Genomic DNA, 24,920 nt, shown 5'->3' with positions numbered 1-24,920 from the left:
ATCATTTTTAATCAACCTCACGTATGTTATGTGTTATTTGAATAGAAACATTTCTTCCGAATTTAACTTGGAAATGAAGTTAATCCATCAATGGGGAGAATTGTCAAACTGTCAAAAATCAGACACATGAATATGCCATGGCAGAACGATACAAATAAAGTTGACTGTGGAGTTTATGTGATGCGCCATTTGGAGACTTACATGGGTGGTGCTGTTCGTAACTGGAATTCGGGTTTTACGAAGAAGGGGACAGAGTCTTTCACAAAACTCCATGCCAGATATACTGAAGCATTGCTTATTAGAGATACTAACAAGAAGGCTTTTGAGACATTTACAATGATACAAAAGAAGTTTGAGAATGATAGCAAAAAAAGGGAAATCGATGTTGAAAAGATGATTAGAGAATTTAACCCCTAAAGAGAGCTGGTGGTTGTAATAGTAACTTGTATGACTTGATACTAGTGTTTTGTAATAATGGTTTCGAATATAATCACCCAAGATTATCATTTTATCAGTCAGAAGTATCATTTTATCTGCTGCAAGTATCATTTTATCTGCTGCGAGTATCATTTTATCATTTTATCATGTTATAAGGTTATTGGCATATTATCTGCTGTGAGTATCATTTTATCAGCTTATATATCACTTTTTCAGGTTAAAGTATCATTTTATTAGTTTATAAGTCATTTTGTCAGGTTAAAGTATCATTTTATCAGCTTATATGCCATTTCTTCAGCTTATATATCATTTTATAAGGTTACTGTCATTTTATCCGCTTAGAGTATCATTTTATCAGGTTAAAGTGTCATTTTATCACCAATGTATCATTTTATAAACAAAAGTATCATTTTATGCGCTGAAAGTAACATTTTGTTAACAAAAGAGTATCATGTTATCAGCCAAAATGTCATTTTATAAGCCCAATGTATCATTTTATTAAACAAAAATGTCATTTTATACACCAAAAATACCTAAAGTATAATTTTATGAGCTGAAAGGTTATTTTGTCAGCTAAAAGTGTCAATATATATCAAATGGCTTCAATCTGTCTTCTCATTGACTCTACCACAATTTCTTGAATCATGACGACCCATCTCATGACATTTACCACACCGTCGTAGAGGCTTATTTGCTTTCTTTATTGCACTCTCCCTCTTTGATACCCTGTCACTAGCTGATCCTTTGGTACTAACAACGTTTGGAGGATGTACATCAATTACATTAGGTACTGCCATTCCATAAAAATCCTCAACCATCTTTTTCTTTTCAATGACTGAAGGTGTTGCACAATTTCCAAATATATGCTCTTCCAAATCATCAAGACCAACACATAACAAAGACAGATGATCCATACTTCCCTCAGAATTTTGGACTAATTGATAAAAGTTGGAGAACAACTTTTTCTTAACTTCGTGCTTTGCATCCAAATCTGCAAGGTAAAAGATAACATTATTACAATAAATACTATCATTTCTCTAACTGAAAAATAGATTTTTTACAAATAAGGTTAAAAATGGAGCACACGTTCATATAGTTATTGCTCCTCAGATGATAGACCATTTTATGAGCTGAAAGGTTATTTTATCAGCTGAAAGTGTCATTTTATATCAAATGGCTTCAATCTGTCTTCTCATTGACTCTACCGCAATTTCTTGAATCATGACGACCCATCTCATGACATTTACCACACCGTCGTAGAGGCTTATTTGCTTTCTTTATTGCACTCTCCCTCTTTGATACCCTGTCACTAGCTGATCCTTTGGTACTAACAACGTTTGGAGGATGTACATCAATTATATCAGGTACTGCCATTCCATAAAAATCCTCAACCATTTTTTTCTTTTCAATGACTGAAGGTGTTGCACAATTTCAAAATATATGCTCTTCCAAATCATCAAGACCAGCACATAACAAAGACAGATGATCCATACTTCCCTCAGACTTTTGGACTAATTGATAAAAGTTGGTGAACAACTTTTTCTTAACTTCCTGCTTTTCATCCAAATCTGCAAGGTAAAAGATAACATTATTACAATAAATACTATCATTTCTCTGACTGAAAATAGATTTTTTACAAATAAGGTTAAAAATGGAGCACACGTTCAAATGGTTGTTGCTCCTCAGATGGTAGACCATGGGCCGCCTTTAGTAAAGAGCTCTTCAACCACCTTCGACCAAAATATTTCTCAGATGGTTGTTGCTCTTCAGATGGAATGATATTAGCAGACTTATTCTTCAACAAACAAAATATATGACAACATAACAAACTAATTCTGGAAAACTTCTTACAACTACAGTCGAATGTGTCTTGCTTACAATCATACTTAACATCCCATGTTCTACCATATTGGTCCTTGACCTTATGCATCTTGATGTTATCCTCAACAGTTATAGAAACAATCTAACATACCATACTTATTTCTTGTTGTACATGTTTGAAAAAAGAATCAATGTAGATTGTAGATGCATGCTTCTCAATAGGCAATTGGGTTGACAAATCAGGAATAGTTGAGTAATCCAAGTAGTTCAATCGTGAATTGGCATTCCTTTGATCTCCCACAGCACAGTTAAAGAAATTGATGAACTGTACAAGATTTGCACGAGGCTTTGTGTAGTTTTTAAAAAAGCTATTCTCTGATTCAGACATCGATGTAGTCCTAAGAAGCGACCCCATGGGAAAATCTCAAAAATAAGCAGGAACCCAGAATTCTCTATCTTCAAACTTCGATCCAAACCAGTGCACGTCTTCTAATCCATACCGTTCCATTATATCATTCCATATTATATCAAACTCATCAGGCTCTAACAAATCAGACCAAACACATGCATTCAACTCTTTTTTGAAATCTTCATTACCAAGCAAGGATTTGGGGAGCTTATCTGACACCTTAACCATAATATGCCACATGCACCATCGGTGCCTTGTTTGTAAAAGTACTTGTTGAACAACAAGTTTGATCCCGCAATCTTGATCAGTGATAATCAATTTGGGTGCTACCCCCATACATCAAACAAAATAGCCAAACAACCAAGAATATGAGTCTCTACCTTCACTTGATAACAAGCCAGCTCCAAATGTAACTGCTCTGGAATGGTTATCTTTTCCAGTGAACGGAGCAAAAATCATGCAATACCTTCAGGACATAACATAAAAATGAATTATATTTTTATACATACAGAAAAGTATCACTTTATCAGCTATGACTATCATTTTATCAGCCAAAAGTATCATTTTATCCACTGAAATATAATTTAATCAGCAAAAAGTATCATTTTATGTCTTTTAGCAACAAAAGTAATATACATGTTAGTGTTGTATGTTGAGTCAAATGAAATTACATCTTCAAACATATGATAATTTCGTCTTGAAATAGCATCAGCCCAGAAGAGTTTAGTTAACTTTCCATGTGATCCTATCTCAATTTCATAATAGAAGGCATCAGATGATTCCTTTTGAGAACGCATATAATCAAAAATCATTTGAGCATCTGAACCATCAATATTGGACATAATATCACGATAACCATTTCTAATATCAATAATATCACATCCAACATTTTCAGGTCCACCCATTATCTCCTTCAAAAGTTTGAATGTGAGAGTGGAACCAATATTACACCTGCCACAATCCTCCATAAACCTCTGATGGATAGGATCCAGACTGCGATTGGCCATCATAAAATGCCTATGCTCATTCGCAACCATTAAGTGATTATGATACTCAACAAACTGATAAACCTCACACCCTCTGCTCATGCCATCTGAAAAATATCTCAAGTTGAGCTTAGCAAGACATTCACACCTAAATGACCGACACCTACGCTTCTTAACAGACACTTCAGTTGATTGGGATGTATGACCAGGTATAAAATTCTTAGAGCCTTGTCTGCTGCAAGCCAAATACTGCCATAATACCATGAACTGATTTGTTGCCCAGTTTACGAATGCCAAAACCAACTGAACTAGCATAATGTTCATAGAAATCAGATGCTTCTACTAATGTATTGAATTTCATACCAATCATTGGCTTCAAAGCATCATCACAACCAGGAATATACATACCTACAAATCAGTAAAAGTATCATTTTATCAACTCAGAGTATCATTTTATCCGGCAAAACTATCATTTTATGGAGTAAACCTAACATTTATAAGCCAAAAGTATCATCTTAACACATAATCGGCAATACATAATATAATTAAATAAGAATTTCAGTACATCAGAAACATAAACCAATCGACAACTAATATTAATCTAAAATCAAGTTCAATACATGAAACAAAACAATCAATAAATTAAAATATGAACACAATCAATAAGCTAAATAATAGATAATGATTGCTACCTTCGTTATTTGCTACAGACTCCATTGAAGCAAATTCTGACAGCAATTGAACAGGTAATCAATGAAAATAAGAACGCAAAATTAAAAACATCTTCCCGGTCACAATTATGCGAGAAATATGGAAACAAAATCTGGAGATTATGGAATAATGAACCAAATCGGAAGAAAATCTGAAGCCTATGGAAATAAAATAGGCGAGAAATATGGAAACAAAATTGCTAAGAAGAGGAGAGAATCGAACTGAGAGAGTGAAAGAATGGAGTGAAATTCAGGAATTAAATGAGGCAAATGACATATTTACCCTCTGCGCCTTTTTTATGAAGTAAATCTACGTTTGAATCTCAACCACAAGATTAGAAAATATGTGTGGTTCATATTTGGTTATAGAGTTATTATGTGATTTGGGGGTTATCATATGATCACATCCTTATATATAATATATATATATATATATATATATATATATATATAGGGATGTATTCATTTCCTTTTGTATCTTTTGTTCTTTGTTCTTTTTAATCTCAGCCCCACAATTTTGTCATCCGACGGTTAGATTGGTGCCACGTGTCATTTAATAATGCAGATTTTCAGTTGAATAATGCACACCGACTAATAATGCACCATTATAGTGTAATAATGCAGATTTTTAGTTGAATAATGTACACCGACTAATAATGCACCATTATAGTGTAATAATGCAGATCATCTGGACCGTTGATGAATGAGATCTAACGGCCCATATTAAGAAGAATAAGGATCTAAGGGATGAATAGGAGAATAACGCTCCCCTATATATATATATATGTATATATATATAGGGGTGCGTTATATTGCTAACTATTTAAGTTGATAACTCTGCTAACTCGTCAATGTAGCGTATTAAAAATGTCAGCTCGGTGACATTAAAATGTCAACACATAATATCAACACATTATATTGAAGTTCAACAAAATTATGTGTTGACAAGTTAATGTCATCGTGTTGACATTTTTAATACACTACGTTGATGAGTTCGCAAGTTAGCAACTTAAGAACGTTAGCAATTGATCACACGCTTATATATATAGGGGTGCATTACCCTCCTTATCACCCCTAGTATAAAACATAGGACTAATATAATCCCTTGGATCTATTAATCTAATGGTTATGATTAAAAGCATCACCATACATTATTATACCATTTTCATATATTTAAGGGCAATTAAGGTATATTACTGTTATATCATTTATATGGATTAGTACATTAACTTAATGTATACATTGATGTGTTTTAATGTATATGTCCCTTCTACGTAATGTAGATTATAATTTAATGAATGATTGGCGAAAGTTATATCCATTCCCCAAGGGTTTAGCAATCCATGAGGCTAGGGTGTAGTACCGACTCAGTAACACAACGTTCTTAGGGTCGAAAGTTAACATCATTCACCAAGGGTTTAGTAGTCCATGGGGCTAGGGTGTAGTACCGACTCAGTAACACAACGTTCACTAGGGTAATCTCGTGGATACTATACCCTAGCCCTATGAATAAGTTAACCCTAGGGGACTAGATATAACTTCCTCCGGTTAGTGAACGTTATATTAATATGATGATACTACACCCTAGCCACATGGACTACTAAACCCTTGGTGAATGATGTTAACTTTCGTCCCTAAGAGAATTAATATGATGCTACATTACTGGATAAGTGATGTACGATATACCCATGATAATGTACACATTATCATGGGTATATCGTATATTATTATCCGACTCATGCTTTTGTGAATTTGTGGATGGTATATAGTATATCGTATATTATTATCCGACTCATGCTTTTGTGAATTTGTGGATGGTATATAGTATAGCTTCCATCCACAAAAGCATGAGTCGGATAATAATGTATGATATACCCATGATAATGTGTACATTATCACAAAAGCATGAGTCCGATAATAATGTATGATATACCCATGATAATGTACAGTAACGTACATTATCATGGATATATCGTACAATACTGTTCGACTCATGCTTTTGTGGATGGAAGCTATACTAAATAGCATCTACAAATTCACAAAAGCATGAGTCGGATAATAATGTGCGATATACCCATGATAATAATAATGTACGACATTATCATGGGTATATCGTACATTATTATCCGACTCATGCTTTTGTGGATGAAAGCTATACTATATATGTCACGACCGCACTTCCTAAGAATAGAAAGCACGGTGGATCGCGACTAAAGGGGGAAATAAGAAGCGGGAAAGATGGGGTAGTAATTAAGGAAGTACGACATATAGATCAACAGTCGAAACTTCATTATCAAATCATAGTTTTAGATCACGAAGCAACATAGCTCGAATGAGAATAGTCCAACGGATTAAAGAAAAACATATGGGTTCGTAAAACTTAGAGTAGCGGAAGCATTTGAGAGTTAGCTACTACTATGTATGAAGACATAATAGCAACCGGAACGTTTATTAATATAGTCTCGGTCCAATGCTCAACATCCTCCGTCTCCCGTCCACACTCAACCTGCACATAGGGAAAACATATGCAGGGGCTGAGTACTTGATGCACTCAGTGAACTTATGCCCGAAATACATTTCATCAATAAAGTTATGTCAAGCCATCATTGAGTGAAACTCAGGTTTTACTTTAAAATGCCGAGAAACACTAAAATCATTTCCATCGTAAAACATGGCTGCAGCCCATCATCATCATCATCCTCCATCATTTACCATATCTGAACCATCATGTGAAACGAGAATGTGGCCACAAACTCGATCACTGTACCGGCCGACCACAAATGACGGCTCACGATCCCCATCAGTGCACTAGTCTGAGTAGGGACTCACTCCCTAGTCAGACCCGAATTCGTTAACCATCAAAGTCTAGTAGGACATTATCCTAGTAGACAATCAGATAGGCAATGCAAAACATAAAATACGGCATGACATAACATTCAAACCACCCTTATCTCACCATATACATATCATTGCAAATAAAAGAGTTTAAGTAATAAAGCCCACCTCAAAAGCTTATAGCTTCTCGTTCAGACTTTAGCGGGCGTGCGAACCACCTTTTTAGAAAATACATAGAGTACACATCAATCACGGTAACACAGACATTTAGAATGCATGCACTCTAATTAAAGTCTATTATTTTGTTTTACTTGGTTTTCGTACATTTTTATTATTCGGCGGCCGCCCAAGGCGTCGCGTGCGACGTCGGTCGGCTGCTTACGCTCGTTCTTTCTTCCGTTGGCTCCTCGTATTTTCCATGACGTCGAAATAAACTCCCAAAAATTATTAAGCGTATAATTAAATTATCGCACTATTTCTCTTCTCAAATATATTATTTCGGACTTGGGATAAATTATTCATAATTTGAATTATTCCAGAAATTAATTAAAATTTCCCACGATTAAATTAAATCATTCTTTACGATTAAAACATCGGCCCAAGACTTAATTATTTACCTCACCTCTTACTTCCAATTTAATTTAAAAGTCCCAACTAAATTAAAGAGGCCCAACTTTAAAATAACCTCCAAATAAAAATAAAAGGCCCAATTTCTTCAAACAACACAAAGGCCCAATCAAAAGTGGCCCAATCCGTTCTCTTTCCCCATTCTTCACGCCATTTCTTCTTTACTCTACTCCTCTCTCTCTCTCGACAGAAATTGCAGAAACTCCCAAATCCCGTCGCCTTCAACAATCGGGTTCCGATTTTCCCCAAATCCCGTTGCCTTCCGTCGCGTCGCTGCTGCTCCGGGCTGCTGTTCGCCGCTGACGTCGCCACCGCTGTGTCGTCGCTGCTGCTGTCGCGGGGAGGCGCAGGTGCTGTCGCCGGACAGAACCGCTGCTGTTGCCTTCCTCCAGGTCCGCCAGCGCTGCCGCCGCAGGGTCCGGCGGTGACTCCGACGTCGGCCAGCCGCCTCTGCCGGCCGCCTCCTTCCCCGAAAACATTCCGAACAAGCCCGGAATCACCCCGAAACGTCCCGTAAGATACGTTCTTATTACAAAGTTAAGTTCTTTCGCGTTTTCGATTAAGTACATGATGTTCGATTGGTTTTTAGTTGTTGAATTGTTTGAATGACTTGTGGGAGGTGAATGTATGCAATAATGTATGACCTATTCATGCTTTGGGGATTTGGATATAGATTATACCTTGAAAGGATTGAACTTGATTGTGGTTGAAACAAAATGGAAGCAACTTCTTCTTCCTCCCCTTCTCTCGGCTATCCCTCGGCTCTCTCTCTCTTCTTTTTTTTCTTGTTGCAAGTGTAATGTGAGAGGAGAAGTGAAGAAGCTAAAGTATTAATCTTGTGTGACCCTTGGGTTGTAGAATTGAAGATGGAATATGGAAGGTGGAAAGAGTTGGAAATGGAGGGTCTCCATGTGAGAGGAGTAACCGGCCGAGAAGGAGGAAAGAAGAAGAAAAGAAAGAAAGAAAAAAAAGAAGAAAGTGTTAGGCTTGCTCCCACATTTTTTGAAAGAAATATGGGCTTCCACACTTTAATTTGTTTTGGGCTTGTTTAATTGCAAGCCCAAGTTTGTAAAATTCTATCAATTGGTTAGACTTTTTAAATGTTATGGCCAAAAGCCATTTTTATATAAACATTTGGACTCTAATTTAATTGAGAAGCCCACACACACACACACACACACACACACACATATATATATATATATATATATATATATATATATATATATATATATATATATACTTTACATTCTCACATTTCTTTCTATTAATTAAAATTCACGGAAACTTTAATTAATTCGTTATCTTGTCTTCACAACGATTAAAATCGTCCAACTCAACCACTTATATTTGGTATTGTTCCAAATATAAATTCCTCGACCGTTCCTCAATTTTATGCGCGCCAAGCACTATAAAAAGTACGGGCGTTACAATATAGCATCTACAAATTCACAAATTCATGAGTCGGATAATAATGTATGATATACCCATGACAATGTGTACATTATTCAGTCACGTACGTAAATTAATATGTGAGACTCGTACATTAAAATACCATTTTCATACATTAACATCATGTACCAATAGTACATGATGTACACATATAACTACATCATGTACCGAAATCATGTACAATTGTGCTTTACCATTTTTACCCTTTTCGATTATTTTATTAATTTTTAAATTCCAAGTGGCTTCCATATCAACCATCAGATCACACCTAATCAAGGGATGAAATTAGTTTTCCTTTTTAACAATTTTTTACACATTAATCTGAATACATACCTATATATATAGGGGTGTGATCAATTGCTAACTCAACCATTAATTGCTAACTACAACTAATTTAAAACCATTAGATTAGTAGAGATCTAGTGGTCTACAAATTGTGACGTATAATTTCGTTTTATTATTATTTGAATTTAAAAATATAAGAAAACTGCCAAAATTAGGGTTTTGATCAAAATGTCAATATAGTTTATTAAACATATCAATACGAATCATTGAATATGTCAACACAATTTAGCATTGACATTTTATATATATTATAATTACATATTATGATAGTTATATTGATGGTGAACCATATCTCCATTTAATTAGTCAAAAATCCCACAACCCATTTTACTCTCTCTAAAATACACGCCTACCTTCCCTATTTTTCTTCCACCAATTTTAATTGTTTTATTTAAGTGGGGGAATAAATCCTTGAATATAAATAGAAAACCCTAACCCTAATCCCTCATTCACACGCCTCCCACTCTTCCTCTCCTCCCCCACACGTTTTTCTCCTCCCCTCCCATCTCTCTCAAGTGCTCCAAATCAATTCTTCATTCTTGCTTCGATTTGGAGTTTGAAACTCAAGATTCGTTGAGGAATCGAACCACTCGTCGTTTCTACCGATTGTTTTTCAAGATAAAGGTATACTTTGAATCATCCTTCTCATTCTTATCATTGAATCCATAAATTTTGAACCTCTCATGCATATAGTGAGTGTAGAGATCATAGATCTCAAAGTTAATCGGTTGGGATTGTGGGTTACATGAGAAAATATATGTGTATGCGTTTATTGATGTGGATGAATGAACTTGTGGATGATTCGTTGGTGAATGATATGTGAATATATGAGAACATGGTGGTGAGATCTTTTTAAAGCATGATTATGTGTTGGAAGCATGAATATATGTGTTTGGATGAATGATAGATAAACCCTAATTCGAATTTGTGAAGCATGAAAACTGTGGTATTCGGACAGTAGATTCCGACGTGTGTTTGACCGACCAAACGATCTTATTTTGGCACGAATTTTTAACTGAATACAATTTGAGATGTCTTCTGTGTTTTTTATAAATATCAGCCTCTTTTGACGAAAGATGAATTTTAAATGAATTTTTAAAGTTAACTTCGCAGTTCTGTCAGAAATTGTATTCTCGTCCAGTGAGTTTCGTTTCTTATTTTACCGACCTAAAGATGTGATTTTAATTTGAAGTTTTAATTGGATAATATTTGATGTGTCAACTGTATTTTGGTAACATTTCAGCCCCAACGGAGGTCGGATGGATTTTTAATGAGTTTTATAAAATGACCCGCAGTTCTGCCATATTTCTGTCATGTTAAAATAATGCTTGTTGTCAAGTTTTGAGTGAATAAATGATACATGTGTGATTAAGGAACATATCTTATGGCGTGGTTATGTGTTATACGTTGAGGTATACTATGGGGTGTTTCCTTATGTTGGTGAACGTTTGGGATGTGTGATTTTAAGAAAACGATGAAAGGAACGATAGGACATGCATGATAAATTGTATCAATGGAAGGCTGATTGTGTTGTATTATGTGGTTATGATGTTGATAAGGGTTGTTGTGCGTACGTGGGTACGAAGAGCATGGATTTCAATAAAGTTGTGAACCGTGTTTGTAAGCGATCGAGGTGGGCTTTCTTTTACTAAAATTCTTTTATGTTTCGAAATATGATTGTGGAGCTATAAGGGTGGTTTAAAGTGTTATGTCATGTCATGATTGTTTTGATGTTGAGATTGTTGCCTGATGCCTAGTTCGTTTGAGCTTGCTCCGTTAGGCTATAGGGCTATGTTGAGATTGTGCTTGATGCCTAGTTTGTGAGTTCGCTCCATTAGGCTATAGGGCTATGATAAACGAATTCGGGTCTGAGTAGGGCCGCAAACCCTATCAGGCTGTGTACATAGAGGGGATCCTGAGCCGTCCTTGCTAGTCGGCCGGTCTCGTGGGCGAATAGTGTGGCCACACTCTCGTCGCACTATGGTAAGATGATGTGATTGATTGATTGATTGATGAGAGAGTGGGGAGATTGTTTTGTCTGGCCAGACTATGAAAATGTTTTTGTGTTCTCGATGATATTTCTTAACTACATGTAAAACTCGAGTTCACTGGTATGGATGACATAACTGTTATAAAATATTTTCGGCATGAGTCCATTGAGTACAACAAGTACTCAGCCCTGCATTTCTTTTTAAAATTTTACAGGTTGAGCGGGATGTTGCGATGGATGTTGAGTGAGCTTAGGAATTCCCGGATGCATCGTGTCTTCATACATGGGCGTCATCCTATGACTCTCCTTTGATACTTGTTTTTCCGCTGCCTTGTTTCGAATCGTTCTTGATAAAGTCTTTCATTTTTTTTCCACACTACGTTATGGCATTATTTACCTTGAGACATTAATCCGTTGTTTAACTATTCGATAGACCAAAATATTTCTTTTTGAAGTTAATTGGGTTTTCATATTCAATCTCGTCCTTTATTGTTGTCTTTCATTGCGTCCCCCTTTTCTTCCCCGCTCCTTAGTCCCTCCCCTCATCACGTTTTCCCCGTCTTCACTATCCTTAGTAAGGGCGGTCGTGACAAAGTGGTATCAAAGCCAGGTTCTTTCGCTCTGGTCCGAGAGTCTTCTTTCAGATTAAGTCTAGATTAGTACCCCTAGACTAAAAGTGTCACGAAGGCTCAACATCCAAAGCATCGCGCTCAACCAAAGAAAGTGAGGTATGTTTTAAGTTGTTGAAAGAATGTGAGATCGATGTATAAAATTGATGATGATATGATGAGAATGTTTTGGCAAGTGTACGCATGTGAATAAACGTTATGTGTGAATTTGATATTGTGATAGTGTGATTATGTGGAATATGAGCATGATTAGCAAGATAATCTAAGCGCGTGTTGTATGTGCGAATATGATATTGTTATGGTATGATTATGTGGGACATGAGCATGAATTACATGATGTCATAAGTATGTGTTATGTGTGAAAGTACTACGACGTATGCATGTGAACATAGGAAGCCTTAGGACGGCCTCAAATTTGGTGATGTTTGATGAACTCTAGATCTATCACAAATAACGAAATGAAATATATGTTGGAAAACCTTCGTCTTCGCGTAGATGGCACAGAAAAAACAACCCGCAGACGAGGGCTCTCAATATAGTGTCAGAGTGCGACGAATGCAAGGAAGTTATGATTTTGATAACAACGAATACTAACAACGCTGCTAACATGTGTTTTGGATCAGAATGCCACCAAGACACAGAGGGAAGAGGGTGTCATCACCCGTAGGAGGTCTAATTGATATTGTGCAAACTTGCCCGAACGTAGAGTTTGTTTTAGGAGAGTTAGGAGTAGTATCTCATCTTTTACACGTCATGCCTTTGGAGAACGTTGACATAATTTTGGGAATGGATTGGCTTGCCGAGAACCACGCGACGATCCACTGCAAGGAGAGACAAATTCCCTTTCGAGCCCCTGGCAAAGAGCCGACTATCTTGTATGGAATCTCCATGAACCGACGAACCTCCATAATCTCCGCTTTGCGAGCAACCACGATGATCAGAAAGGGCGTCCGGCGTATCTTGTGTACTTGAATGGAGAGGAGAAGAAGGACTTGAAGGTGGAAGACGTGGCCGTAGTATGAGACTTTCCCGACGTGTTTCCTGAAACTTTACCTGGACCGCCGCCTGACAAGCAAGTGGAGCTTACCATCGACTTGGAACCCGGATCTGCGCCAGTATCGAAAACACCATACCAAATGGCCCCTAAGGAGTTGGCGGAATTGAAGATTCAGTTGCAAGAACTACAAGATTTAGGCTTCATTCGACCTAGTGTGTCACCGTGGGCGCATGTTTTATTCGTGAAGAAGAAGGATGGAACGATGAGGTTGGTGAAAAGAAGGATGTTAGGACCCGACGCTATCAAGGAGATGATCGAAATTTTACATCAAATCCGTGCAAGGATCAAAGAAGCTCAAGATAGGCAGAAGTCGTACGCTGACGTGCACCGAACAGAGATCAAATTCGATGTTGGTGACAAAGTCTTCTTGAAAGTATCCCCGACGAGAGGAGTTGTGAGGTTTGGAGTGAAGGGCAAATTGAAACCACGTTTTGTAGGGTCGTACGAGATTATTGATGAAGTAGGTCTTGTAGCGTATCGTCTGGCGTTACCTCCTAGTTTTAGGAATGTGCACAAAGTGTTCCACGTGTCGCAGTTGAGCAAGTACGTGTTTGATCCCAAGCATGTGAACCATCAAGAAGAGGTTGTGCTGACACCCGACATGAGCTACGAGGAGAGGCCCGCAGCAATCTTAGATCGAAAGGTGCAAGAGTTACGAAACAAGTCAATAGCATCCGTGAAAGTGTTGTGGGAACACCCTGGTCCCAAGGAAGCCACATGGGAGTTAGAAGATAAGATGAAAGAGAAGTACCCCGAATTGTTTATGGAAGACGACCAAATTTCGGGACGAAATTTCTGTTAAGAGGGGAAGGATGTAGCACTCCGGAAAATTGTGACTTTTTTTATTATTATTTTATTTGATGGCTTATTTTATTTTAATTAATGTGAATGTTGAATGAGAATTTCTTTTGTGGAAATTGAGTCTCTATCTGTTTGAGTTAATTATGTGAAATTAGTTGTTGTGAGTTATGTGAGTTAATGTGATTAAGCTTCTAGTGTGTGAATTAAATTAAATGGGATAATGCATAATCATTCTAGCCATTTTATTTGAAATTTTCGGCCCTTTCTATTTATTGGAAGAAATAATCTCTTTTTTGGATTTAATTAATTGTTTTGGGATATTTATCCAAATTAAATCCTACCATACCTTGCCAAATCTTTTCTAATCCTATTTAAATTAGGATTTAAATTATTTCCTTGTGGAAATAATCCTCAAAATTTTGACCCCTCCCTATTTTCTAAAGGGATTAATATTTTGTTCCTATTTTGTGAGATTCTTTCTCTCCAAATAAATTTATTTGAACCATATCTCCATTTAATTAGTCAAAAATCCCACAACCCCTTTTTCTCTCTCTAAAATACACGCCTACCTTCCCTATTTTTCTTCCACAAATTTTAATTGTTTTATTTAAGCAGGGGAATAAATCCTTGAATATAAATAGAAAACCCTAACCCTAATCCCTCATTCACATGCCTCCCACTTTTCCTCTCCTCCCCCACACGTTTTTCACCTCCCCTCCTGTCACGACCGCCCTTAAGGGTTAATAAATACGGGCAATCGTGATTAAAAGAATTTAATAAACAGACGAAAAGAATTAGGGTTTCAACACAAGTTGGACCAACAATTAATATCCCAATAAATAACCAAGAGTTTAATATTATCCAACAAGAAATTCAAAATATCCATTATCCTAACAATTAAAGTTGTCGGCCCAAATGAAACATACTTAAACAAAACGTCACAGCAGAAACGACCAAGAGGAAGAGTGACGTCATGTGTGAAGACACAACGACACTCAAGGTTCAAAGACAACAATAATATCTTAAATTCACTTGCTCAACACCACCACATCCTCGTCGCCGCTTAACCTGCACATAGGGAAAACACATGCAGGGCTGAGTATTATAAAAATACTCAGTGGCTCATGCCGACAACATTTTCAATAAACAGTAATTTATCATGCCATTCACAATTAACTATCGGGGTTTAGCTTTAGAAATGCCCGAGGCACTCAAAATCATTTCCATTTTAAACATCGACTGATCAGTCATTTTCCCATAGACGTTAGCCATATCTGCTCATATATGACTTGGAATGTGGCCACAAACCAAGCCACTAGACCGGCCAGCCCGTACGCTAGCACACAGACTACCATAGGTGTACACTAATCCAAGTAGGGTTTGCGGCCCTACGAGGACCCGAATTCGATTTAAACAATAATGGCCAGAGCGACATCAGATAGGCACGTTAAAGCAAAACACGACATGATTCACCTTTAACATTTAGATAATACATAAATCAACATACTTTTCAAATAAATAGGCAAAAAGCATGCATCCTAAGCAAAGTTATTTATCTCGGTTTTCAATTATTCGGCGGCCGCTTACGCCCCTATTTCCTCCGTTAGCTCCTCGTATTTTCCTCAACAATATCGAAATAAAATTCCCAAAATTATAAAAGTGTATAATTAAATTGTCGCAACCATTCCCCTCGAACTATTTTTTTTATTTCGGACTTAAGATAAAATTATTCATTCGTTGAAATATTCTGAAATTAATTAACTAATTCGTCACTATTAAGCCCCAAAGCTTAATTATTTCCCCACTTTATATCTCCAATTAAAATTTTAAAGCCCAAACAATTAAATGGAGCCCATACTTTTAATAATTCTACCTATGTCAATTAATGAAGCCCAATTCCATTTACAAAACAAAAGGCCCAAAATTATGTATACTGCCCCTCCCATTCTCCCTCACGCCTATCTCTCTCTTCTTCTATCCTTCGCCGACTGAAATTCTCCAATCTCCCGTCGGCTTCTTCAGTTCGCCTCACGACACCGGACGCCGCTGCTGCTACCGCTCATCGGGAAGAAGCTACTGTCGCCGCTGCTCAAAGTCGTCGCTCAGCGCTGCTGTACAGAAGCCAGCCTCTGCGTCGTTGTTGCTGCTGTACCGGGATCGATATCGCGATGCCGCTGCCCCGCGTACACCGCCGTCGCTGCCGGGAGGTGCCGCCTCCGGTCAGCCCCCGATTCCGCCCCGATTTCCTCCCCGAAGGTAAGTTCTTTATTTGATTTCGTGAATTAAAATTTGTTTCTTTAGTTTAGTTTGCTTCGATTCATTCGATTAGGAGATATATCGCAGATTGTGGCAACAGTAGGGTAAAATATATATGGATGCAGTAGTATAACATTGGAAATTTGGATGGGAGAAAGTATACCTTGAACAGATTTCAAAAGAACAACCGGTAGCTCCCCCTCTCAAGTTTGGCTCACGATATCTGCCAGAAAATATTGAATGAGTTGATTTCCAAAAGAAACTTGCAATATCTAGGAAAATTTCTGCAGAATTACCTTGGATTAAAGTTGAGAGGAAAAGTCTTGTCTTCTTGTTTGCAGGGATAGGAGAGAACGGTTTTTGGGAAGGAAATAATATAAAGGGAGGGGTGGTTTGGATGTGAGAGAGGGACCGGTTTTTCCAACGTGGGTTGAAGAGAGGATTCGAATTCTTCTTCTTTTTTTTAGATAAATTTGAATTATTTGCAGATCACGGAGGAGGAAAAATTCCATCACGGAGGAGGAAAATCTGCGTAGAATCTTTAATTAAAATTTGAATTAAAGATATTTTATTTTAATTAGTTTAGTTTAATTCACAGCCTATTGTATTTTATTTTAAATTGTGCAGTCCACAATTTATTTATCATGGACTGGATTTTTATAATATTTGTTCAATTTATCCGATCCAACACGCGGATTGAGTTCAATTTATTCCTCACGGAAAGGAATTATTTTTGATTCACACAGTAATTTATTTCACAAATCTCTAGTCCAACAATTCCACTCAACAAATAAATTCACCAACAATTAATTCACGGACTTCGCAATATTAAAAGCATTGAATTCAAATACTTTAGGGTTCACAAATTAGGTTTAGAAAAACGGGGCGTTACATCCTACTAACCTTACAGAAATTTCATCCCGAAATTTGTTACCCTCAAGTAAAGAGTTCTGGGTATAATTCCATCATTTTATCCTCATTCTCCCACGTGGCTTCTTCATGTCCATGATTTTCCCAAAGTACTTTCACACAAGCAACAGGTTTATTTCTCACATTCTGGATCTTTCGGTCCAAAATAGATTGGGGTCTCTCCTCGTAGCTCAAATCTGGGTTCAACGCGACTTCCTCAAAATGGATCACGTGCTTCGAGTCGAACACGTATTTTCGTAACTGTGACACATGAAAAACGTAGTGAACATTTCCAAGGCCCAATAAATCGCGGCTTCAGTTTGCCCTTGACGCCGAATCGTGTTATCCCTTTTGATGGGGATACTTTCAGGAAAACTTTGTCGCCAGCTTGGAATTGTAAATCAGTTCGTCGGACATCCGCGTATGATTTTTATCTGTCTTGAGCTTCTTTTATCCTTCCACGAATTAGCCGCACGATTCCCACCATTTCTTCAACTGCATCGGGTCCAAGTATTCTTCTCTCGCCAACTTCGTCCCAGTAGAGCGGCGATCTACACTTTCTTCCGTATAATGCCTCATACGGCGCCATGTTTATCGTTGCCTGAAAGCTATTGTTGTAGGCGAACTCAATCAGTGGTAGTGCTGCCTCCCAACTTCCTCCTCGGTCGAGTACCACGGCTCTCAGCATATCTTCGAGAGTTTGAATCGTTCTTTCGGACTGTCCATCGGTTTGCGGGTGGAACGCTGTGCTGAAGTTCAATTTGGTTCCAAGCTCTTTCTGTAGACTTATCCAAAATCTTGAGGTGAATTTTGGGTCACGGTCGGACGTGATAGTCACTGGAACTCCATGCAATCGAACTATCTCCCTTATGTAAATTTAAGCTAGTTTGTTGGACCCATAGCTTATGAGAATCGGTATGAAATGCGCACTCTTGGTAAGTCGATCTATAATTACCCAAATGGCGGTGTTCCCTCTCAGAGTCCTTGGCAACCCTGTCACGGAATCCATGGCTATGTGCTCCCATTTCCACTCAGGAATTTCTAGTGGTCGTAACTTCCCATACGGTCGTTGATGTAGAAACTTCACTTGCTGGCAGACTAAACATCTCTCGACGAACGATGCTATATCCCTCTTCATACCATTCCACCAAAAGGACTTCTTCAGATCTTGATACATTTTCGTACTTCCTGGGTGAGCGGTGTAAGGAGTCTCATGTGCTTCACTCATAACCTTGTTGTTGAGCCCCTCGTTATCCAGCATGCATAATCTTCCTTCGAAAGTAAGGGCATTGTCACCTTCTTCACTAAAATTCCTAGATTCGCCAGATCGCACTTCTATACGAATTTCCTCCAATTTCGCATCCATCCGTTGTGCTTCAATAATCCTCGACCTTAGATCAAGTTCAACAGCTAGAGTGGTGATTCGTGCATCCACTGTTTCAGGTGCCCTCACCATTTCCAAACGCATCTTGCTGAACTCGTGAATCAGGCTTTCCTCTTTGGTGAGAAAAGTGGCCAGTTGGGAATGGTTCTTCCGGCTCAATGCATCTGCCACTACATTCGCTTGCCGGGGTGGTAATTGATGCCACAATCGTAGTCCTTTACCAACTAGAGCCATCTTCGTTGCCGCATGTTCAAATCTTTCTGCTCGAAGAAATACTTCAGGCTTTTGTGATCCGTAAAGATCTCACATCGGACTCCGTAGAGATGATGTCTCCAAATCTTTAAGGCATGTACTACCGCTGCTAGCTCCAAGTCGTGGGTTGGATAGTTCAACTCGTGTGGCCTCAATTGTCGTGACGCGTAAGCAATCACCTTGTTATTTTGCATCAACACGCATCCAAGTCCCACCTTCGAAGCGTCAGTGTATACCACATAGTTCACTCCAGGCTCTGGCACAGCTAGAATCGGTGCACTAGTTAGCTTTTCCTTCAACAGCTGGAAACTTGTCTCACACTCTGGGGTCCAATTGACTTTTACCCCCATCTTGAGTTGTTGGGTCATGGGTCTCGCTATCTTGGAGAATCCCTCTATAAACCTTCGGTAGTATCCTGCCAGGCCTAGGAAACTCCGAATTTCGTTTGGTGTTGAGGGTGCTTTCCATTGCTGTACCGCCTCAACATTGGCGGGGTCCACTCGGATTCCCTCTGCTGACACAATGTGACCAAGGAAGTTCACTTCCTTAAGCCAAAACTCGCATTTACTGAATTTGGCATGCAGTTTCTCATTCCTCGACGTCTCCAAAGTGATTCACAGGTGCTCCTCGTGTTCCTTCTCATTCCTGGAATAGACGAGTACATCATCTATGAATACCAAAATGAATTTATCCAAGTATGAGTGAAATACTCGGTTCATCAAATCCATGAATACTGCAGGTGCATTTCTCAATCCGAATGGCATTACCACAAACTCATAGTGTCCATATCTCGTGCGAAAGGCAGTCTTCGGTATGTCTTCTCGTCGGACTCTCAACTGATGGTATCCGGACCTTAGGTCCATCTTTGAGAACACACCAGCTCCTCGAAGTTGATCGAATAGGTCATCTATTCTCGGCAGTGGATATTTGTTCTTGAGAGTCATCTTGTTCAACTCTCTATAATCGATACACATTCTCATCGATCCATTCTTCTTCTTAACAAAAAGCACAAGCGCGCCCCATGGTGAAATAGTGGGTCTAATGAAACCCAAGTCCATAAGCTCTTGCAGTTGTACCTTGAGTTCTTCCAACTCTTTTGGCGCCATTCGATATGGGGCCTTGGACACCGGTGCCGACCCTGGCTCTAGATCGATTGTGAACTCCAATTGTCGATCTGGCGGTGGACCAGGCAACGCTTCAGGAAAGATGTCTGGAAATTCTCGTACCACAGCAACATCCTCCACTTTCCTTTCTTCCTTCTCATCTCCTTGTAGATAGACTAGATAGGCAGGACGCCCCTTTCTCAACATCGTTGTAGCTTGGAGTGCAGAGATGATAGATGTTTTTCTGTTCATCGTGATTCCGTGATACACGATTGGTTCCTTTCCAGGGGCTTGTAATGATATTTGTCTCTCCTTACATCGAATTGTAGCAAAATTTGCAGTCAACCAATCCATTCCCAAGATTGCATCGACATCCTTCATGGCCATAACTTGTAAGTCGTGCGTGACTAGCCTAAGTTCTCCCATAACAATTTCTACGTTCGAGCATAGTCGAGAAATCTCTACTACCCCTCCCACTGGTGAGGTCACCATCATCTTATGTTCAGATTTAGTAACTGGCAAACTTAATGTGTCCACACATAGTTCTGATATGAAAGAATGCGATGCACCCGTATCAAACAGCACAACAATAGGTGTATCGAGGAGTTTTCCCATACCTGCCAAATTCCCGTTCTCGTGACTCCCTTGTTTAGTCTTGGGTTGTCTAAAACTCAGCGCATATGCTCTAGCCTGGGAGGGAAGTCTTGGACGGTGAAATTGTTGTTGTCGCGGAGGTTGATCACGATTCATCCTTGGTTCCGCCGGTGGTGCCCTAGATTGCGGACGGAATCCTTGTTTGTTCTGCCTTGAACCCATCCCCACGTTCTTGCTCGGACACTCTCTAGAGAAGTGGCCATTTCCACCACAGTTGAAGCACTTGGTGGTGTTCTGTATTCTGCATTCTCCGAAATGGTACTAGGAGCACACATTGTATTGTGGTGGTCTAGGTCGGAAGTTACCCCTCTGGCTAGAGAAATTCTGTCTGCCTCCATACTGTGGTCGGTTTTGGGTGGGCTGGTACCTCTTGCATCTTTTCTTAGCTACTTTTATACCTAAAATTTTCAACCCTCTCAAAATTTCAAAAATTTTCCCTTTGGAGCCAATTTTGAGCCTTTAAGCTTATTCTTTAGAAGCCAAATAAATGGGGACAATTCCTTGAGTTAGTATAGTTTTTGATATCTTTTGTAAAGGAAATGGAGAGATAAGGAGGAAAGTTATAAAAAGTAGTGTGCTTAACATTGAAAAGTTCAAGTTGTGAAATAGAAAAATTCAAAATGTGTGTTTGATCTAGAAAGGATGCTTTTAAGAAAGAAAAGAAAAAGAAAAAGAAAGAAAGGTTTTGAAAAGAAAAGACAGAAAATTAAAGGATTGGGAAAGTGAGATGAAGGAGAAAAATAGGTGTTAGAAGTGTCTTGGGTTTTTAGAAAAGTGGAGTCGTTTAACTATACTTGGGATATTTTTATGTTTAAGTCACTTTTTAGCCAAATATTCCTCACCTGCCAAAGAGCCTATATTACAACCAAATATGAAGACCTTTCGGACTTATGATGCTTAATCACATCTAGTAGAGGAGGGATTAGACTTTGAGCAAGCCTATGGTAAACTTTGCATGATGCATGATTTGAGTGCTTATATACATTACTTTTATACACTTTGAGAGTGAGAGATGAATCACTTCCCATCTTTGGAAGTTTGCCACGTAAGTGCATGTTTTCAAGGTGTTCCACGAGCTAGTAATGAAAGTGCACTAATAAGCCTTGTTTGATTTGATTGCGTTAATTTATGCTTAGTCTATCTTTTCCATACTTTGAGGCAACAACAAAGTCTAGTCCTTGTCCATTTCGTGCGTCTATTTTGTATTTTTATTTTTTTTGTTTGAGGAAAAACAAAAAGGTAAGTTTGGGGGAGTTGATACGCTCGGATTTTGCACTATTTTAAGGCCTTTATTTGGTCCGTTTTTAATGTCAAAATCACAATTCATGTTCATATTTTGCATATTTTATCTATTTTGGTATTTTGACGTGTTTTGTGAGAAATGTGCATATTTGAGCTAAAAAGACAGCAAAAAGTCGAAGTTGGAAATCTGGAGCATTCGAGACGCCCAGCGGTCCAGCGCAACACATCCAGCGACCGCTGGGCCCAACGACCGCTGAGCCAGTAGCGGTCCGCTCCGGAGAAAGATGTGCTGAAATGAAGAACACGCCCAGCAACTGCTAGTGTGTGCACAGCGATCGCTCCAAATGATCCAGAAGCTACGGGACGATTTCCAGCGACCGCTGGGATGAAGTGTAGCGACCGCTATCCAAGAGGTAGAGGCTACGGCTCACCCTGCAGCGGCCCGCTGGGAAAACACGGCCCACATAATTGACCTACTTTCTCCTAAGATTTACCAAACTTAGCCACTTTTTGCCTTATTTACTGATGCTCGATTTTTCCCCTATAAATACTCCATCAAACCTCTTCATTAAGGATCCTCTTTTTGCCATTTAATTTTGGAGCATAAATTTGAGAGTTCTTCATAGTGCAAGGGGTTGAAGAAGGAAGCAAGAGATCATCAAAGAGCTACAAGGATTCAACTTTTGGGTTTAATTTGCTTTAGAACTTATGTTCATTTTTTCCCTACAATCTATGATTTTAGATTATTCAATCATGTGTAACTAAACTCATAGGATTCTAGGGATGTGTTGAAGGGGCTGGCAGCGGAAGCGTGCGTTCATAACGGATCACACGAATTTGATCTATTTAGCAGATTATTTAGACAAAATCTATTCGCGTAATTATCACATGTATCATGCTGATAACTTGAATTAAAACATGCTTTAGCACATAAAATCCCTAAAACATGCTTACTGCGGAATTAGCCAATTTACCTCGTTGATTCAATCAAGAATCGTTGATGGCTTGCTCCATCTCCACGTGAAGATCTTCAATACAAGACCTCGGATCTTCTGACTGGTGTCCCGGACTATACGCTGATATTTGTGTGGGCAAATCTCACCAACGTACTAGGACTCGAATAATGGAAGACAGAAACTGCTCACGGAGGGAGCACAATTTTTGAAATCTCTCTTTAGAGGGGGGACGAAAATTTTAACAAAATAATTGTTGTGTTTTCTGTCTCCTTTATTCTCTTATTTATATAAGTCACATATTGGTCCAAGTCAGGGATCTAAGGAAGAATTTGGAACAGGCCTCACCCAATTAGCTTTTTACTAATTAAATTGAACCCACAATTTAATATAAGCTTATATTGGAATATTACGAGCAGCCACTACAGTAGTAATATTGCACTGCCTTCCAAATCCGAAATTACAAGTATTCCGGGTTTCCTTTAATTGCATTTGATTTATTTCCCGCGCTTAAGATAGAAACATCCATTAATTAATTAATGTCTGCTATAGACTTAATTAATTAACATATTTCGAATTCCAAGAGTGGACTTAGCAAGAAACTCTTATTTATTATTCATAGAGTAATCAAACTCCAACTAGCTAGGTTCCGAATAATAAAACCTCGTTTCGAGCTCCTCTTGTGGATGTTATCAAACGAGACTCTCCTCGCGCACGTTTCAACATAATAGCAATCCTGGCCCTCTAGATAATGATCACCGCTACCCAGTATACCTAGATCGTTGGGTTACGAAAAACCCGCACCTTTGGTAAGTGAAAGTAGTGGATACTCAATATCGTATGCTCAATGCTAACGTACATTGATTAAGAAATTAATTATTAAGACCTCGTCTTTCAGTAGATAGCATAAAGACTCGTCTTGTTGTTAGATCCATTCAGTGCTATACCACACCAACGTCATCTTATTTCAATAATGTTTAGAAATAATCGGACTGACATTGCAACCTTTCGCGATAGGTAGTCTAGGCCTATCTAGGTTGTGAAACTCTTATTTTTCTTTGTTCAGAACTGACCGTGTTACCTTAAATTGGACGACGCCCACAACCGGTCTACTAAAACAAAGACTTAGACTTTGTTATGTTTGCTCATATATTTAAATATACAATAAACAACCATTAAATGTAAGACATAACAACATTATGACAAAAATAATCTGTTGCATTTATTAGAAAATAACCATTAGAGTTTTACAGTATCCAATCACTCGAAATGTGATTTCTAGTATACAAAACCCTAACAATCTCCCACTTATACTCAAAACAACTTTCGAGTATACTAAATAGTAGTGCACATGTCTAAATTTCTCCCACTTATACTGAAAGCGATTTGAGGTCTTGATTGAGTCGAACTCCCATCCCTTCAACGTGGCACTCGAACGGTTTTTCCGCCAAAGCCTTTGTAAATGGATCTGCCAGGTTGTTCTCTGACGCAATCTTGACCACTTTTATGTCTCCTGTCACGACCGCACTTCCTAAGGATAGGAAGCACGGGAAAATCGCGACTAATGGGGGAATTAAGAAGCGGGGAAGAAGGGGGAAAACGATCAAGACAATACAACTTATCGATCAACGATGAAATTTCATTTATCAACAAGGTTTCAAATCCCGAAGGTACATAACGTGAATGACATAGTTTGACAATTCAAAGGAATTAAAAGAAATTCTTAAAACTTGACGTAGCGGAAGCATTTGAGAGTTAGCTACTACTGTGTATGAAGACACAATAGCAACCGAATCATTTATTGAATATTGTCTCTGTCCAATGCTCAACATCCTCCGTCCCCCGTCCACGCTCAACCTGCACATAGGGAAAACATATGCAGGGGCTGAGTACTTGATGCACTCAATGAACTCATGCCCGAAATACTTTCATCGATTAAATTATGTCAAGCCATCATCGAGTGAATCTCGGGTTTTACTTTAAAAAGGCCGAGAAACACTAAAATCATTTCTATCATAAAACATGGCTGCGCAGCCCATCGTCATCTCCATCATGTACCATATCTGA

The 24,920-nt window shown here is 38.4% G+C and overlaps 2 protein-coding genes across 2 annotated transcripts; both read right to left on the bottom strand.

Moving 5' to 3' along the window:
* Nucleotides 1-1,869: 1,869 nt before the first annotated feature.
* On the bottom strand, nucleotides 1,870-3,918 carry LOC121803996 (protein FAR1-RELATED SEQUENCE 5-like). The gene is made up of 7 exons (XM_042203556.1): nucleotides 3,549-3,918; nucleotides 3,401-3,488; nucleotides 3,049-3,134; nucleotides 2,760-2,994; nucleotides 2,411-2,657; nucleotides 2,101-2,233; nucleotides 1,870-2,006 (listed from the first exon to the last, which is right to left on the bottom strand). The coding sequence occupies exons 1-7, from the start codon at nucleotides 3,916-3,918 to the stop codon at nucleotides 1,870-1,872; spliced, it is 1,296 nt and encodes a 431-aa protein (XP_042059490.1).
* A 14,224-nt stretch (nucleotides 3,919-18,142) lies between these two features.
* Nucleotides 18,143-18,721, bottom strand: LOC121803995. The gene is made up of 2 exons (XM_042203555.1): nucleotides 18,497-18,721; nucleotides 18,143-18,397 (listed from the first exon to the last, which is right to left on the bottom strand). The coding sequence occupies exons 1-2, from the start codon at nucleotides 18,719-18,721 to the stop codon at nucleotides 18,143-18,145; spliced, it is 480 nt and encodes a 159-aa protein (XP_042059489.1).
* Between the last annotated feature and the right edge of the window lie 6,199 nt (nucleotides 18,722-24,920).

The sequence above is a fragment of the Salvia splendens genome, chromosome 5 (assembly GCF_004379255.2).
Source record: "Salvia splendens isolate huo1 chromosome 5, SspV2, whole genome shotgun sequence".
Classification (NCBI taxonomy): Eukaryota; Viridiplantae; Streptophyta; class Magnoliopsida; order Lamiales; family Lamiaceae; genus Salvia; species Salvia splendens.
The sequence above is the reverse complement of the archived record's forward strand: the minus strand, read 5'-3'. Positions and strand labels throughout refer to the sequence as shown.